The following is a 16368-nucleotide window of genomic DNA, read 5'->3' as shown; positions in this document are numbered from 1 at the left end:
GAGAGTCTGAGTGCTGCAGTGGGAGACCAACCCCTTGCTGACCATAGTTAGGTCACCAGGGAGGTGCAAATTCTGAGACAGGTCTGGTCTGGTAGGGGGTGGCAGAGTCATACCTATCTTCCCTGCCCCACTTGGCCCTTCTACAGCCAGCAGGACCTATTCCGTGTGCTGAAGGCCTATACCCTTTACCGACCTGAGGAGGGCTACTGCCAGGCCCAGGCGCCCATTGCCGCTGTTCTGCTCATGCACATGCCTGCTGAGGTACCACCAGGCCCTGGACGGGTGAGTGGGTGGGCAGGGAATACCCAGCAGCAAGGCCTCATGTCTCTCTCGCCCACAGCAAGCCTTCTGGTGCCTGGTGCAGATCTGTGAGAAGTACCTGCCTGGCTACTACAGTGAGAAACTGGTGAGTGCTTGCTGGGTCCAGACCAGGCCTGGGACCTGCCCTTTGTGGCCTGTCCAGGCTTTTCTCTCCACAGCCACTGTTGCCCCAGCTTAAAACCTTCCCAGACTTCTGTTGCTTTCAGGTTGAAGACCCAAGGCTCTCCAAAGTGAGGTCTTCTAGGCTCCAGAGTTATCGGTTCCACCCTGGCCTCCATGGCTGCTTCTAGCCGTCTGGCTGCTTGGCAGGATCACAGTTTTTCCAGTGCACCAAGTTCCTCCCTGCCTCAGCCTTGAGGCTTAAACCTCTACCCCCTTCATTCCCATAATAACCCCTCCTTTCCTTCAGCTTTCAGCCCTCAGGGAGCTTTTTGTGACTCCGACAAGTGGGACCTCTGGCACATGCTAATCCAGCATTCCTGGTTCTGCCATATTCTGGGCACTTAGCCACCTCCCCCACCAATGCCCACCCTGTCCCCCGTCTCTTTGCCCCTGTGATTCGTCTGTCTGCCCCTTTTCACTACATGCTCCACGAGGTAGACCAGCTGTGTGTGGTTTGCTCTTCAGTGTATCCCAGCCCCCAACTCAAGGTTGGCTCCCTGCAGGCAGTAGCTGCCTGAGGGATGAACGAATGCCTGCCTGGTACTGGGAGCCAAAGTGTCGCCTTCAGTCCTGGCCCCATGGCCTCACTGTGTCCCCCAGGAGGCGATCCAACTGGATGGGGAGATCCTCTTCTCCCTGCTGCAGAAGGTGTCACCCGTGGCCCACAAGCACCTCAGCCGGCAGAAGATCGACCCGCTGCTGTACATGACAGAGTGGTTCATGTGTGCCTTTGCCCGCACCCTGCCCTGGAGCTCCGTGCTTCGCGTCTGGGATATGTTCTTCTGTGAAGGTACTGGGCTGGGCTTGGGGGAACAGCCCTGCCTCTAACCCAGCCCACAGGGGGCCTCTATTTTCAGAGAAACTCCTTACAGGCCCTCCCTTTTACCACCCCCTCATGCAGGAGTCAAGATCATCTTCCGGGTGGGGCTGGTGCTGCTGAAACATGCGTTGGGCTCCCCTGAAAAGCTCAAAGCCTGTCAGGGCCAGTATGAGACTATCGAGCAACTGCGGAGCCTCAGTCCCAAGATCATGCAGGAGGCCTTCCTGGTCCAGGAGGTACGGCCCACACCCTCCCATCACCCCTGGGTGGGAGTGGGAGACGTGGGGGCCCTTTAGAAGGGGCCTGGTAACTCTCTGCCCCAAAGGTAGGTTACTGGTGCCAGGCCTGGTGCTCAGCAGCTCAGGATGGTGTGGGTAGACCTTATCCTCCTGTCTTAATGAGAAGACAGGGGCACAGAGAGGCCTAGGTTTGCAGGGCCTTCCCTGTTCTGAACCACCTGGGGATGAGAGGAGCTGCAACTCATCACCCTCTCTTCTTTCCTGTACTACATCCATGGCCTTGGCTTTATTTTCCCTTTTTTCTTTCCTTTGTGGATTTTCGTCTCTCAGGGACTGTACTTAGGTGACACATAGTTAGGCAAGTGGACTCGAGTTGTGGGCAGCTTTCTCCTTTGAGGCAGTGGGTCCCAAGTGCCTGGCTCACCTGGCACTTGGCTCTGGGACTTGTGATCACCACAGGGACCAGACCCCCATTATTCCTAGGGTCAGCCTTTAGTGACCAGGGCTGGGGGATGGTGAGGGAGAGCAGGGCCAGGTTGGGAAGTAGAGGGGAAGTTTCTTCCTGGTGCCCATCTTCCTGTCACCACCCACACAGGTGGTAGAGTTGCCGGTGACAGAGCGCCAGATTGAGCGTGAGCACCTCATTCAGCTGCGGCGCTGGCAAGAGACCCGGGGTGAGCTGCAGTGCTGCTCTCCACCCAGGCTGCATGGTGCCAAGGCCATCATGGAGGCGGAGCCAGGCCCCTGGCCCACCCTGCAGCCTTCACCATCCATCCGCCTGCCCCCAGATGCCCTGCTCCCTGGCTCTAAAGGCAAGCCCAAGCCACCCAAACAGAGCCAGAAGGAGAAGGAGCAGTGGAAGCAGGCAAAGGCAAGCGGGCAGCTGGATAAGCCCCCAACCCCAAGTCAAGCCAAGGTGGCAGCCGCTGCAGGAGATGCATGTCCCCCACAGGATGTGCCCCTGAAGGATCCAGCCCACCAGGACCCAGCCCCGCAGGACTCAGCTCCCCAGGATTCAGCCCATCACCGCTCCCAGGATTCAGTCCACCACCACTCCCAGGAGAGCCTGACATCCCAGGAGAGTGAGGACACCTACTTGTAACCCTGGCAGCTCAGGCCTGTGGGGTGGGGTCTCCACACACCTACACGGCTCACAGACTGACATTCGAGGGCCTGCCCATGCTCTGAGGGCCCAGCTGCCTGGCCACTGGGTGGCAGAGAGTCTGGCTGGCCCAGCACAGAGTCTGCCTGAGCCTTTTTATTTATTTTCTCCAGAGTGGAGCGTGGGCCAGCCCAGCTCGGTCAGACAGAAGTGAGGGCCAATGGTCGGGGCCTCACTCAGCCCCCTCCTTCTGGGGGGATGCTTCCCAGGGCTAGGGTGCTGTTGTGAGGAGAGAGGGTGGGGTAAAAGGTGGGGTGCTCTTTGTGTAAAATAGAAACATGGTTTTGTACAGAAATAAACAGGCTTGTGTAGAGAGTTGGTGTATGGCTAGGGACTGGGAAGGGGAGCAACCCCTGGTACTCAGCATCTCTTCTCTCTACCCTACAGAGCCCCCCATCCTGGCCCCAGCCAAGCACTAGAGCCTCTCTGAGAAGTACCTTTGCCATAGTCCTTGGCCCAAGGCCCAAGTCCTTGTTCCTGACCCCCACTTTCGCTTACCCCATCCCCTCTGCCCCGTGTCCACCAGTCTGCCATGGGTGAGGGCCTGCTTCCCAGGCCTTGATGCCTACCCATCTCTGGGGGCAAGGGGAGGGGGTTTCCTTAAGGAGGTCTTTTCAGGGTCTTCCTCCACCAAGGCCCCTTGCCTAGATGCCACTTCAGACCCCAGTAAGGTTCTGAGTGTTCATTTTGGGTTGAGTGCTGGCACCAGGAGTCGGGGACCATGAATGCCCTTACATGCTAAGTCCAGGCCTCCATTGGACACAGAGGGATGAGGGAAGAAGTTTGGGTCTTTAATAGAAGGCTGCCTGCGGTTTCCTGAGCACTTACACGCTGGGCTGGTTGTGTCACCAGCTGATCAGGTAGGCTCTATTATCCCCATTTTACAGATGAGGAAACAGAGGAGCTGAGTGGGAAAGATGAAGCTGGTTGATTTGCACCTAAAACCCCTTAGCTACCTCTCCTGACCAGGGTGCCTGGTGACCTGGCAATGCCCCTTAGGGCCCAGGCGGTCACAACCTGATGACTGGTGAGGGTGAGGACAGGGTGTCCCTGGGAAAGGCCCCCCCCTTCTGCTGAGGAAGCAGCTTTTCCAGTCAAACAATAGCGGCTGTTCCTGGCAGGCTACCAAGCTGGGCTGGGCCATGGTGGAAGGAGGTGGGAGAGGGAGGAGAACTCCCTAGGAGTTTTCAGGCATCACAGAGCCTGGGCCTGGAACATCTTGTCCTGGTACAGCTGGGGATACTGAGGCCTAGGGAGGTCAAGTGTCATATGAGCCTATCAGGGCAGGCTACCAACTTCCTGCCTCCCACCTCTCACCCTTGTATTTTCCCACCCCATCTGTACCTGCCATGAGAGGCTTTGAGGACAATCCCCTCCCCCCTCTCCAGGGGACAGGCCAGGATGTGGCAGCTGCAGTGTTCCACAGGAATCCCTTGAGCCAGAGAGTCAAGGGAGGGAGGTGCTGCCCAGCTTCCATCCGCCTACAGTAGAGGTTCTTGAGCAGGCAGGAGGCTTGTGTAGGCCTGCTGGGTCCCAGTCAGGCCTGTGGCCGGCTTTAACCTGTTTGGTTCCAAGCCTCAGATCTGAAGCCTGAGGGCCAAAGGCCCTCCAGAGCATGCTCTGTCTGTCCTGCTACAGGGCCAGCCTAGGTGTGCTGATACCTGCTTAGCCTTGGAGTCTTCTTAAACCTGAGGCGGCCTGAGCAGAACCCAGTTCTAATGTTGAAATGAGCCCAAGTTGGTCTAACAAGCCTCAGATCTGGGGCATCTGCCAGTGCTGGGGGCCTCCATGGGCATGAAGCAAGTTTACATGTGCTCAGGCCAACTGGGTTCTGCTAATGGCTGCAGGCTTTGGGAGGCCTCAACAGGGCTCAAGTCTCAGGTCTGAGATCTGACTACCCAGTGAGCGCCAGACACATGGGCCTGTCCCCTGAAGTCTGGGCCTTGAGCATCCCTGGCCCAAGCACTTAGTCTTGAAGGATCTCAAGCCATAAGCCTGGCCACCTCCATCCCCTACCCCACAGTATGTTATTCAGATGTAAGTGTCTGGGGCCCTCCCTATCTCTGTGATCCTCGTGGGTAGGCGCGTTCTTCCCCCATAAGGGGAAGGAGGGAGAAAGGTAAGACACTGTTGGGAGAGAATGAGTCACGGGGGCTGCACAGCCTACTCCTACCCCTCCATACTCCAGAGTTTTCTGGTCAGCACTCTGGTCCCAGCTGAGCCCCGGTTCGTCTCGCGGCCCTTCGGAGCTTCAAGGATATCAATCATAAGACTGAAGGACAGAAGCCATTCCACACTTCCCTCCTCCACATCGGCTTCCGATCCCAGCGAGAAAGGAGACCTGCGGAAAAGGCGGAGCCCCAGAGAGGGGGCGCGGCATGGGCGGGGCCTGGAGGACTCCAGCGGGTTGGGATCAGCCTGTGATCCCCGAGCCAATGCTAAAGGGGCGGAGTCATTAGAGGCGGGGCTCGGCGGGCTGGAACGGGAGGGATGAGGCGCTGACCTTAAGAAGGAGGCGTGGCCACTTTGGATAGGCCGCCCGCCCCTCAGGGCGTGGCTGTCAGGGAAGTGGACGCGGCGTGGGGCTGGGAGGGTCCCCAGCGTAGCTGGCGGCATGGACGCGGCCGCGCAGCGGCTCCTTTAAGCTCCCGGCACCGCCCCCACCGCCCCGCCCCCGGCGGCGGCCTGGGTCTGGTAGGCGGCTGGGTCGGGTCCGCGCGGACTGTGATGGAGCTGCACATCCTAGAGCACCGGGTGCGGGTGCTGAGCCTCGCCCGCCCAGGTCTCTGGCTCTACACCCACCCGCTCATCAAGCTACTCTTCCTGCCCCGCCGCAGCCGGTGCGCGCCCGGGTTCGGGGGCACAGGTGGGGGTGGGCTCCGCTGTTGCTCCGGGACGGGGTCGGGAGATTAACATCGCCGCTGGGCGAGCGGGAGCGGGCGGGGGGGGCGCTTCTCCTCCCTATCCCCCCCCCCCGCCGCCATCCGGCTTGGGCCTACCCTCCCTGGGACCGCCGCCTATCCGGCCCCGTGAGGCCCCCTCCCAGGGCCAGTTAAGGCGCAAACAACCTGGGATGAGCAATGCTTAACTCCAAGTGGTGTCAAATGGGGGCAATTCCTTCAACTGGCGACTGCGGGGAGCTTCTTCCAGACGCCTCCCATCGGGTCAGAGGGGCTGGTCTAGGGGGCCCAAAGTCCGACGCCCTCAGGGCTGTAGTCGCGGGTGAGCCTCTCCTCCTTCCCGGAATGGAGGGTCGGGAGCTCCTACAACAGAGGTCGGGAGGCGAAAAACAGTTCGTCATTCCGGTGATGAGGCCCACACCCCACTGGCCCGGTGAGAAAATTGAGGCTTGAGGGGGCAGGGAGGCGCCCAGCAGGGGTCTTTCTGGGCGAACTGGAGCGAAGTCCTGCCCGCCTCCTCCGCCCAACCCAGGCTGAAGATGCCCCCCACCCCCATCCAGGTGCAAGTTCTTCAGCCTGACGGAGACCCCAGAGGATTACACGCTCATGGTGGACGAGGAGGGCTTCAAAGGTGGGGGCTGGGCTGGGGAAGGATGTCGTGCTCCCCTCTTTGTGGGATTCTCACTAGATGCTGGGTTCCAAAATCGCAAGAGCTGGGGCCTTGAAGGTAGATGGGTCTGGGTTCGAATTCCACTCTGCCACTGACTGGCTGTGTGCCCTTGAGCAAGTCACTTCCTCTTTGTAAAATGGGTATAGTTATGGTTCTCTATTAATAGGGTCCCATGAGAACTTTATAGACAGGGCTGTGAAGGGCACTTAGCAGCCTCAGGCCAGTGGCAGGGCCTCAATGACAGTTCAGGGCAAGAATCAGAGGTTCCTGTGGCAGTTATATTCCCCTGGCCATTATTTCTCCCTGGACTTATCTCTCTGGTGCTGATCACCCCCTCCCTGGCTGGTCTGGGAACTTCAGGAGTCTGAGGGTTGGGAAAGGAATGCAGGAGCAGGCAGCCAGCCCACGTCTGGGTCCTGGGGGGCCTCCTGGCTGCACTTGGGAGATTAGCAGCCACCCAGGCCCTGGCTCCTGCTCTGGACTGGACGCCAGCCTGGTTCCTCCCTGGTCCCTGAAGCTGACATCTGGCTCCCGCTCCTGCCAGCCTGACCCCTCCTCACAGGCCTGGAGCCTCAGGCCACAAAACTGAGGCTTGGCCCATCCTCTACTGCAGCCCTTTAGGCCTTCGTTTCCCTGTTTGTACTGCAGGAAAGTCTAGGTCTGCCGAGGGAGAGGGGCATCCCTCAGCTAGCCTTATTTGCTGGCGCCCCCTGGTGGTGCCACATGGTATAAAAACCTCTTAACCACAGAACGCTATCATGAGGTATATGCTCTCATCCCATTTTACAGATGAGGAAACAGATTCAGAGAAGTTAAATCATTTACCCCAGGTCAACAGCAAGTAAATGGTGAAGCTGGGATTTGAACCCAGGTCTGTCTGAATCTGGAGCTCCAGTCTTAACTGGGAAGTTTCCATCCCTAGCAGGCCAGCACCTGAAGCACTTCTCAGTCCTTGCATACATGCAGTTCTTAGGAGCAGAACTTGGGAGAGGGAGACAGCCCCAGTCTCCACACCCTTACCTTGGTGGAACCCCATCCCCCCACCCCCAGCACAGACAAACGAGGGGTAGGGGCCAGCCCCATAGGCCCTGACCTGGTGTATACTTCCTACTCGCAGAGCTACCCCCATCTGAGTTCCTTCAAGTGGCTGAGGCCACATGGCTGGTGCTGAACGTGTCATCCCACAGCGGTGCAGCTGTGCAGGCTGCTGGGGTCACCAAAATTGCCCGCTCAGTCATTGCGCCATTGGCGGAGCACCATGTGTCTGTGCTGATGCTGTCCACGTACCAGACGGACTTCATCCTGGTGAGTTTTTGGCAGGCTCCAGTGCGGGGCAGGGTGGGCATGCCTGGGGACTCATGTGATACGTCAAACCCCTGTGGTCCAGGTGCGGGAACAGGACCTGTCCGTGGTGATCCACACGCTCTCCCAGGAGTTCGACATTTACCGAGAAGTGGGCGGGGAGCCTGTGCCTGTTGCCAGGGATGATTCCAGCAATGGTTTTCCCCGTTCTCAGCATGGTGAGGCTACCCTCTGACACCCAGATCTAGGCAGGGCCTCTTCCCACTGGGGCCCTTCCCTTGTGAGGGCTGGTCTGTGGGCGTGATACCAGCTGACACTGACTGCCTCACAAGATAGGGAGATGTGGTGGAGGAAAGAGGTGTAGAGCCTGACCCTACACCCCACCCAGGCTCCTCCCTGTCTGGCCACCAGGGGGCGCCCCAGCCCACAGTCACCCTGACAGCTGCTGCCTGGTCCCTCCTAACAGGGCCCAGCCCCACCGTGCATCCCATCCAGAGCCCACAGAACCGCTTCTGTGTCCTCACACTGGACCCTGAGACGTTGCCAGCCATCGCTACCACGCTCATCGATGTCCTCTTCTACTCATACAGGTGGGCCTCGTTTGCACCTTGTCTCTTTGTCCTCACACCGTTGTTCCCTATGCTGTGTCCCACCACCTTCTGCGTGTCCCTCTGTGCTCACACCTTCTGCGTGTCCCTCAGTTCTGCCACTCTGTGCCCTGTTCTGTGTCTTGGGTTCCTGGCAGCCTGCAATGCCCATGTGCCCCTCACTGATGTTCAGGGAAGATCCCGATGCCACAGCTTCAGCCCTTTCCTGTAGTGTGAACTGAGACCACCCTGAGCCATGCTTTGGTCTGGCCGTCTGCCAACCCTGGGGTCCAGTGTCTTCGGAGGAGGCGAGATTCATTGTCCTCTCCCCGACACCATCAGGAGATCAGGGCCCTCAGACAGGGGAGGAAAGTGGCCCAGAGAAGGGAGGAGACACAGTGGGCTGGGTGCCCCAAAGAGCACTTGAGCCTCCTGTCCTTTTCCAGCGCCCCCAAGGAAGCAGCCTCTGGTGGTACTGGACCCAGCTCCATTACATTCTTTGCCTTCTCCCTCATCGAGGGCTACATCTCCATCGTCATGGACGCTGAGACGCAGAAAAAGTATGTGACTCCTGAGCCCCGTGGACCACAGAGCCCAAGCCCAGCCCTAGGGAGGGAGGAGGTAGAGCGTCAGACTCTGAGGTCACCAGGTCCCCCTACTTCCAGGGGCTCACATTGGGGCAAGGAGGGGATGGGTGGGTGCTGTGCCCACTACCCACCTGCCTCTCCAGGTTCCCCAGTGACCTCCTGCTGACCAGCTCCTCAGGAGAGCTGTGGAGAATGGTGCGCATCGGTGGACAGCCCCTGGGCTTTGGTGAGGGCTGCTTCTTGTGTGTTGGGGATTTGGGGAGGACCTGGGGGAGCGGCCAGGATGATCCACATGGACTCCCGCCCCCCCCCCATAACCCTCAGATGAGTGTGGGATCGTGGCCCAGATCGCAGGCCCCCTGGCTGCGGCCGACATCTCTGCCTACTACATCAGCACCTTCAACTTTGACCATGCCCTGGTGAGCGCCATGGGTTGGGCTCCTGGAAGGACACTGAGGCCCAGGAGGGTGGGGAGGGTGCAGGATGAAGTCCATCTAGGCCAGGAGGTCGGCGTGGCCCTGACCGCTCCCTCTGCCCACCTGCCCACAGGTGCCTGAGGATGGTATCGGGAGTGTCATTGAGGTCCTCCAGCGACGGCAGGATGGCCAGGGCTCCTGAGGCCTCCACGCTCTCCCTTCACCCCAGGCTTCCAGAGACTTCTCTAAGCTATTTCCTCAAGCTCTGGGATGAGCCCTCCCCACCCCCATTCCTGCCGGGGGACCCCTTCTTCTGCTCTCTGTACGTAAGCTGCGTGCAGGCACCGGCTCTCACGTGGACACGTGTGTCTGCCCACGCAGGGGAACACGGTGCTCTGGGCTTCCTCCGGGAAGCCCTCACCCCATCACTCCCTGCGCGGCCTCAGCGTTTGCACATTCCCTGCCTGAGGTCCAAGCCATCCCCCCTCTCAGCGCCCCGGGCCAGCTGCTCCCCGGACAGGGCCCTGGTTTCCGTTCTGCCTCTGGCTGGGTTGCCTTCCCTGGCCAGGTGATTCTCACAGTGCCTGCCCCTCTGGGGGGCCTCTGAGAAAAGTATTTTTACATCTTTCTCTCTTTTTTATTGACTTGTTAATAAAGGGCTTGTAGTTATGAAGGGTTGGGCTGTGGTCCATGGGGGTTGTCTGAGCTTGGGCATGGCTGCTCTTCGGCTCCTCCCAGCCCCTCTGCCTGAAGTCCTGGTCTGTCCCTATGTAGCTGGCTCTGGCTGGGCTCACCTAACTCAGTTCTCACCTCCAGGAGAACTGAACCTTTGAGAAGGGAAGTGACTTAGCCAAGGTCACCTGATTCCCATCCAGGGCTACCTGCCTCTGAAGCCCAGCCTCTTTCTTCCTTCCTTGATGTTCCTGGAATAGCCCAGAAAGTTCTGAACATGGTTAGAGACTCAGAGACCCTCCTGCCTGGAGGTCCCCCAGCCTTCCCTGCCACCTTGAGTGTGACTGGCCTATAGTGAAACCCCTCAAGGAGGGCCCAAAAGCACCCTTCTTCCAGGCTGTTGCCTGCTTGCTTTTGGGCCATGCCTGAGTCCTAGAGGTCCCTCACAGGAGTCCCTGTCGGCCAAGAGATCAGTTAGTTCTTGTCACTAGGGCTCTCCTGGAGTAGTAGTAGGAGGGGGCCAGCCAGAGTGGGGACCTGGGAGTTCAGGCACTGGGCTTCCTCTGGCTAGAAGGACAGGACAGGGGCCTGGAAGCCACCTGAAACCCACTCTGCCTTCAAAGGCTACCGTTCTGGGCCAGTGACGGGTTTCCTGTCACAGAGGGGCTGCCTCCTCGCTCCGTGAGACCGGGATTCCACTGTGAGCCAGATGGGACCCTACAGATGTCCCGGGGAGGTTATCAGGTACCCTCAGCCCAGACCCGCCCGCACTTAGGAAGGGAAGAAGGGTGTGACTTCGGCGTATTCAGAGGTCATAGTAGCTCCCCAGAAAAGCCAGAACGGGGGCCAGGCCTCTGGCAGTGTGCCCGTCCTGCCCCTGGGAACTCAGGGTCTGCAGATCACAGGAACAGAGCACACAGTCCAGCCCGGTGAGTGAGCGGTCGGGGACCCTAGGCCAACCCCTTCCCTTCAGCCTCCGTTTCCTCATGTGTATCAAGGTCTAGGAGGCAGCTCCTTCAGGACCTCTCTACTTCTTGGTGCTGGGAAGGGGTCATTGCTTTGTAGTTTGACTTTCGGGGGAAGAGGGAGTTCTGGCTTCTCTCTGGAGGGCACACCTTGGGCCCTGGCTCAAAAGTTGTCCTGAGCTAAGTGGGGGCTTTAGAACCAGAATCCTTGGGGCTCCTGACCTGCAGGTAGAGAGCTCCTGGGCCCCATATTCAGCTCTGGGGGGGGGGGGTCTGTCCATCTGTCTGCTTGTGAGTCACTGCCTGATTTGGGTGTTTCTGTTATCCTGGCTTTCCGGGTGGATCAGGCTTTGCCTAGTCCCTCAAACCAGGTCCTAATCTGGCATCGGTTCTTGGTACTGCCCACAGGATTGGCCTGGGTAAGAGGGCCCCAGCGGGCTAGTCTGACTTGGACCCAGGCCTAGAGCCCATGTGTGTCTCTTTGCCACATATGTGTGAGTCTATGTGGAGGGGTTTTAGCTCCCAGGGCATTAGGGTCCTTGGGGGTCACTGGGTCAGCTTGGCCATCAACAAGTTACAAATGGGGAGATCTGCTCTGGGATTGCCAGGGACCCCAGGACCCACCTGGGGTCAGGGCACAGGGCTTGGGAGGTGACTGGGGCACACTCAGCTGAAAGTGGGACGTGACCCTGGACCTCACACTTGTCTGATGCTCTGGATGCCATCAGATAGACAGGCTTTAAGCTGTCCCAGGCTGAGGTGGAGGCTCACAGAATCACCTCTTTGTCCTACCTGGGCCCCTGGAGAGTTCTAGAACCAAAGAACTCAGTCTGGTCAGCCCGGATTTGGGCTCAGTTTGGGTCATTCTTAACTAAGGTTGGGGGTGTTCACTGGCACACAGTCCACGTCCTTGTCCTTCCAAACCTGGGCACCCCTGTCCACCTGTCCCACATCAGCACAGCCATTCCTGAGTGCAAGGGTCAAGGCCCTAGACTGCAGAGCCCGAGTGCCCATCCTCATAAAGATGGAAGCCTTTGCCTGGGGAAGGCCCTGCCCACAGTTCCTTGGGGAGTAGAAAGGTGCTGTCAGCCCTCCTATCTGCTGGGAGGATGTGAACCTGTGGGGTGGGGTGGGGGGGGCTCTTGGGTGGATGGTGACGGGAGATGAGGAAAGCTCAGGCAGGGACACTCAGTGGCTCATGTCCACCCTCTCAGATTTTACCTGCCCATACAGAGGAATGACCTTGTAAGTCCTCCTTGAAGTTATTTGAGCAGAAATTCAGGGTTTAAAGTCCTCATCCCCACCCCTGCCAGGCAGGCTGTATGGTCCCATGCTTGTTGCCAAGTTGCTCTAAAGCTGGCTTCTTGGTCCTGTGTAGAAGGGAGAATAAACCCATACATACCCTCTTGGATGTCCCACCTGGCTCCAAGATCCCACAGGGTGGGAAGGGACCAGGCAGGAGGCAGGAGGCAGGAGGGCAGCCCCATCTGCAGCTAGCTGACTGAGTCCAGGGAAGCTGATTCCCCCATCCGTACAAGAGGTGGGAAGGGATGTGCTCCAGTCATTCATGTATTCAACACACGTTCTCGCACGTTCTCGTTATCCCCCCACACTTTACATGAGGGGAAACTTAAGCACAGACAGGTGGAGGGACTTGCCCAAGGTCACAGAGCTGGGCATGGCAAAACCCGAATGCAGAAAGGTTAACTGGGGCCGTAGCCTGGGGAGGGCCCCCGGGGGAAGGGACACTTTAGCTGAACCCTGAGGGATGGGGATGATTTTGCAAGATCCCTTGTCTGCGTCGGTGGCTGGGTGTCTGCTGCCGGTGGCAGTGAATTTGTGGGCAGGCACGCGAGGCCTGGCCCTGGCTCCTTCCTGACCCTGGGCTGGGCCCAGTGGGTGTGTTGGGCAATGGCCGTGGTTTGTCTCACTTTCCCAGGCGGGCCCTGGTGCTGGGGTTCTGGAGCCAAGGGTGCCTCAGATGGGGGTGCCCGGAGCTACCTTCTTGGGGGGGCATTGGTCATGATGCTGATGTGGCTGTGGATGTTTCACAGGTGTCCGTGTCCATGTGTCCCAGTGTGTCCTCGTGCCTCTGCAGCTAGACGTGCATCCGATTTCGTCCGAACCTCAGCTGTGTGCCTGGCTCCGTTTCTGCATGCGTCCCGTGTATGCGTGGTCCGAGGCATCTGTGCCTGTTTGTGCGCATGTGGACGTGGGTGCTGCTGGTGTCTGTGCGTCTGCTCTTCTCTGTGGCGGGGCAGTTTCTGTATGTCCGCATGTGCCAGTGCATGCATCCGCATCTGGTGTTTTCGTGTTCACATGTGTGTCCGTGTGCATCCTCCTGTCCACTTTCCTTCTCTGGACCCACATCCTCCTAGGCCTTCCAGCCTCTCCCTAATCTCAGGAGGCCCAGCTTGCTGCGGTCACCAGGGGACTGCTGGGCTGTGCTGGGTGCCCCCTAACTCCACCCCTCCACCTTCGACCTCCACCCCAGCTGCCTCAGCCTCCCCAGTCTCCCTCCTACCTTTCTGTCCACTCCTCCTCTGTCCCTCGTCTTCTGTCTGCAGCCTGAAGCAAGCCTGATCTGGCTTTCTGCCCCTCAGTCTGGGCCCTCTGCCGTGACACAGAGAGATCGACACCTCCCCCTGCCCCTACTACCAGCTTCCCAGCTCCTCCGTCCTCCACGGCCTGGCCTTCCCTGCTTCCCAGGGTCCTGATTCAGCCCACAGTTGTCCTCACCTGTGCTTCCTCAGGCTTCCTGCTGGTCTCCCTGTCATCTGGCAGCACAAGTGAATTTTCCCCAGCAAAATCTTACTGTATCCCCTCCCTCCCTGATCATCGGCCTTGGGTAGACCCTTGCTCGGGAGGTCTGCCTTTGAGACCTCCTGGCCGCAACAGCTCTTCCGGCTACCAGATCTGCTCTTGGGCCTTGCCTTAGACTTGCTCTCCCCCAGAGCTGGGAGGTTCTTCCTGGGACAGCTGCCAGACCCTGTCCTGAGCTGGCATGCCCCGGCCTTTGAAGTTGAGCTGAGCCTTCTCTAAGTCAATGAGCAAGAAAGAGCTCCAGGACAGTCGCTAACCAAGCAGTAACAGGAAGGGCTGTGAGAAGCCTCTGACTCTCTCCGGACCCCTTGCAGCCGACTCGCTGCTTTCCAGCCCCTTGGTTTTCCTGGAGTTGCCCTGTTTTTAAGCTCTGCCTTAAAAAAAAAAAAATTTTTTTTAAATTGAGGTGAAAGTCACATAATACATAACTGACCATTTTAAAATGAATAGCTCCCTGGCATTTAGCACATTCACAATGTTGTGCAACCACCACCTATATAGTTCTAGAACATTTTCGTCACCCCAAAAGGAAACCCCATATGTAGTCACTCCTCATTCCCCTTCCTACCAGCCCCTGGCCACCGCCAATCTGCATTCTATCTCTGTGGATTTCCCTGTTCTGGACATTTCACGTAGACGGGGTCTGTGTGACTTTTGGCCTCTAGCTTGTTTGACTCAGCTTGATGTTTTTGAGGTGCATCCAGGTGGTAGCATGTATCAGTACTTCGATTCCTTTTTGTGGCTGAATAACATTCCATTGTATGGGCGTACCACTTTTTTTTATTCATTATCTGTTGATGGACATTTGGGTTCCCACCTTTGGCTATTAATGTGGGGGTGCCCAACATTTGTGTGTACTGCCATATTCTGCTTCTCTTCTTTCCTTACATGCTTGCTCTGTGGACAGGGTGACCTGGCCCCAGCTGGCCACGTTCTCCATCACCCATTGAATGTCCACCAGTAGGTCTTTGGACAGAGCAAGCTTTGATGGCCTTTTCTCCCCTTGGAGCTGCAGGATGTTTCTTTCTTTCTTTTTTTTTTTTTAAGATTTTATTTATTTGAGAGAGAGAGAGCACGGCTGGGGTGGGGGCAGAGGGAGAGGGAGAAGCAGGCTCCCTGCTGAGCAGGGAAGCCTGGTGAGGGGCTCGATCCCAGGACCCTGAGATCGTGACATAAGCCAAAGGCAGACGCTTAACCGACTGAGCCACCCAGGTGCCCCTGTTTCTTTTTTTTTTTTTTTTAAAGATTTTATTTATTTGACAGAGAGAGACACAGTGAGAGAGGAAACACAAGCAGGGGGAATGGGAGAGGGAGAAGCAGGCCTCCTGCTGAGCAGGGAGCCCAACGCGGGGCTCAATCCCAGGACCCTGGGATCATGACCCAAGCCGAAGGCAGACGCTTAACGACTGAGCCACCCAGGCGCCCCGTGTTTCTTTTTTTCTTATCAAGATAAACACCCAGAGTTTCCTTGGCATCTTCCCAAGAAAAAGAAGGGGAAGAAGGCAGGTCTTTCACAGCACCTGTCCCAGGTCATTTCCTCCAGGCATCCCTGCTAGCGAGTCCCACCTGTGTGTCCCGGACTTCCCTTTGGGACCAGGGCTATCATTTGTAGACAGCCCCATGGGGACCCTGGCTGGTTCCCTCCATCTTTTCTCCAGTTGCTTTCTCTGTTGAGCAAAGTCTCTGAGCTTTTGCAGCAGTTGGCACCAAGAGAAGGCTCCAAGCCCATCCCGCTTCCTCCCTCTATCCCCTCCACCCCTCCTGCTTCCATCCTCATACTGGTGCAGCCCAAAGGACTCCCCACTGCAAGTGCCAGGAAACCAGCTCGACTAGCAGAAAATAGACTGACATCATTGTCCTATATAGCTGGGACTAGCTGTGGGGTTAGTCCTGGCTTCGGGCAGAGACCAGGGGCTCAGAGAGGTTGCTTGGCCTCTCTGGCTGTGCCGGCCACGTTCTCACCCACTTGATAGGACCGCACCCCACCCCATGGAGCTGGGGAAAGTGACTTTTCACAGCTCCAGACTGGTGACATCCCAGCTCTGAAACCTTGGCCGTGTAAGGGAGGCCTGTCTCCTGAGTCTGGCATCAGTCTTGGGGAAGGATTCTGATTGGTTCTGCTCAGGATGCAGGTGCAGTGCTAGACTCCAGGGTACTACAAAGGCCAGGCTGGGTTGGGCACTCCCTCCTATGGCCTGGGGTGAGAAATGAGCAGGCTGACAAACGGTGGGTTTCCAGATCCCTCCACATGCTCGATGTTGGCTTGTGTGTTTATTCACCCTTTAAGACCTGGATATAAAAAGGCATTCACAGCAATTTCACTTACCTAAAAGCCTAGTCTTTCTTGCTGATCCTGGTGCTTGACACATACAGTGAATTACTTAAATATAGGTTGAATGAGGAAAAGCCACCATGCTTTGTCTGTTTTTGCAAAATGCAGGATTGTCCCCTCCAGTGAAGGCTTCTTTCTATGAGGCTGTCAGGTGCTGCTTATGTGGAATTCACTCTGAAGTGAATTCTTTAAAGGAAGTAGGAGAAATGCCTTGTCTTTTTCTTTTTCAGCTTGTTTTCCAGGAAAGTGTTGAAATCTGCAGTGAGTGAAAGAATGTATTTTGAATTCACTTTAAAAAAATATCATAAAGGAAAAAGTCAGCGTCTTTAAAATCAAGGCTTCCTAAAAAAAGAGATCACGTGCTTTGGTGTATTGTGAGTGATATAATTCTGATTTCCTTGGGGAAAGGT

The 16368-nt window shown here is 57.4% G+C and overlaps 2 protein-coding genes across 5 annotated transcripts in view; both read left to right on the top strand.

Annotated features, from left to right (window-relative positions):
* The window catches only part of TBC1D10A (TBC1 domain family member 10A), a 31514-nt gene extending 28238 nt beyond the window's left edge, over window positions 1-3276 (top strand). Inside the window, exons 5-10 of one of the 2 annotated variants that reach the window (XM_032395125.1) lie at window positions 147-261; window positions 341-406; window positions 1084-1273; window positions 1385-1539; window positions 2138-2216; window positions 2495-3276. In XM_032395125.1, the coding sequence (XP_032251016.1) occupies window positions 147-261; window positions 341-406; window positions 1084-1273; window positions 1385-1539; window positions 2138-2216; window positions 2495-2628 (739 nt within the window). In that variant the 3' untranslated portion in view covers window positions 2629-3276. Of the gene's footprint in view, window positions 1-146; window positions 262-340; window positions 407-1083; window positions 1274-1384; window positions 1540-2137 lie in introns of both variants that reach the window. The other variant, XM_032395124.1, reaches the window with a different exon arrangement.
* A 2033-nt stretch (window positions 3277-5309) lies between these two features.
* On the top strand, window positions 5310-9834 carry CASTOR1 (cytosolic arginine sensor for mTORC1 subunit 1). Of its 3 annotated transcripts, XM_032395151.1 has the most exons (9): window positions 5310-5544; window positions 6165-6235; window positions 7392-7579; window positions 7662-7794; window positions 8043-8166; window positions 8610-8723; window positions 8894-8976; window positions 9075-9169; window positions 9300-9834. In XM_032395151.1, exons 1-9 carry the CDS (start codon window positions 5432-5434, stop codon window positions 9366-9368), a joined length of 990 nt encoding a protein of 329 aa, XP_032251042.1. In that variant the 5' UTR covers window positions 5310-5431; the 3' UTR covers window positions 9369-9834. The 3 variants fall into 3 exon arrangements, with proteins under 3 accessions (XP_032251042.1, XP_032251044.1, XP_032251043.1); XM_032395153.1 differs by lacking the exon at window positions 9075-9169 and having other exon boundaries at window positions 9300-9390; XM_032395152.1 differs by lacking the exon at window positions 6165-6235 and having other exon boundaries at window positions 5337-5570.
* The last annotated feature ends 6534 nt before the right edge of the window (window positions 9835-16368 follow it).

The sequence above is a fragment of the Phoca vitulina genome, unplaced genomic scaffold, assembly GCF_004348235.1.
Source record: "Phoca vitulina isolate PV1807 unplaced genomic scaffold, GSC_HSeal_1.0 scaffold82, whole genome shotgun sequence".
NCBI lineage: Eukaryota > Metazoa > Chordata > Mammalia > Carnivora > Phocidae > Phoca > Phoca vitulina.
Note: the sequence above shows the minus strand (reverse complement) of the source record. Positions and strands in the feature narration are given on the sequence as shown.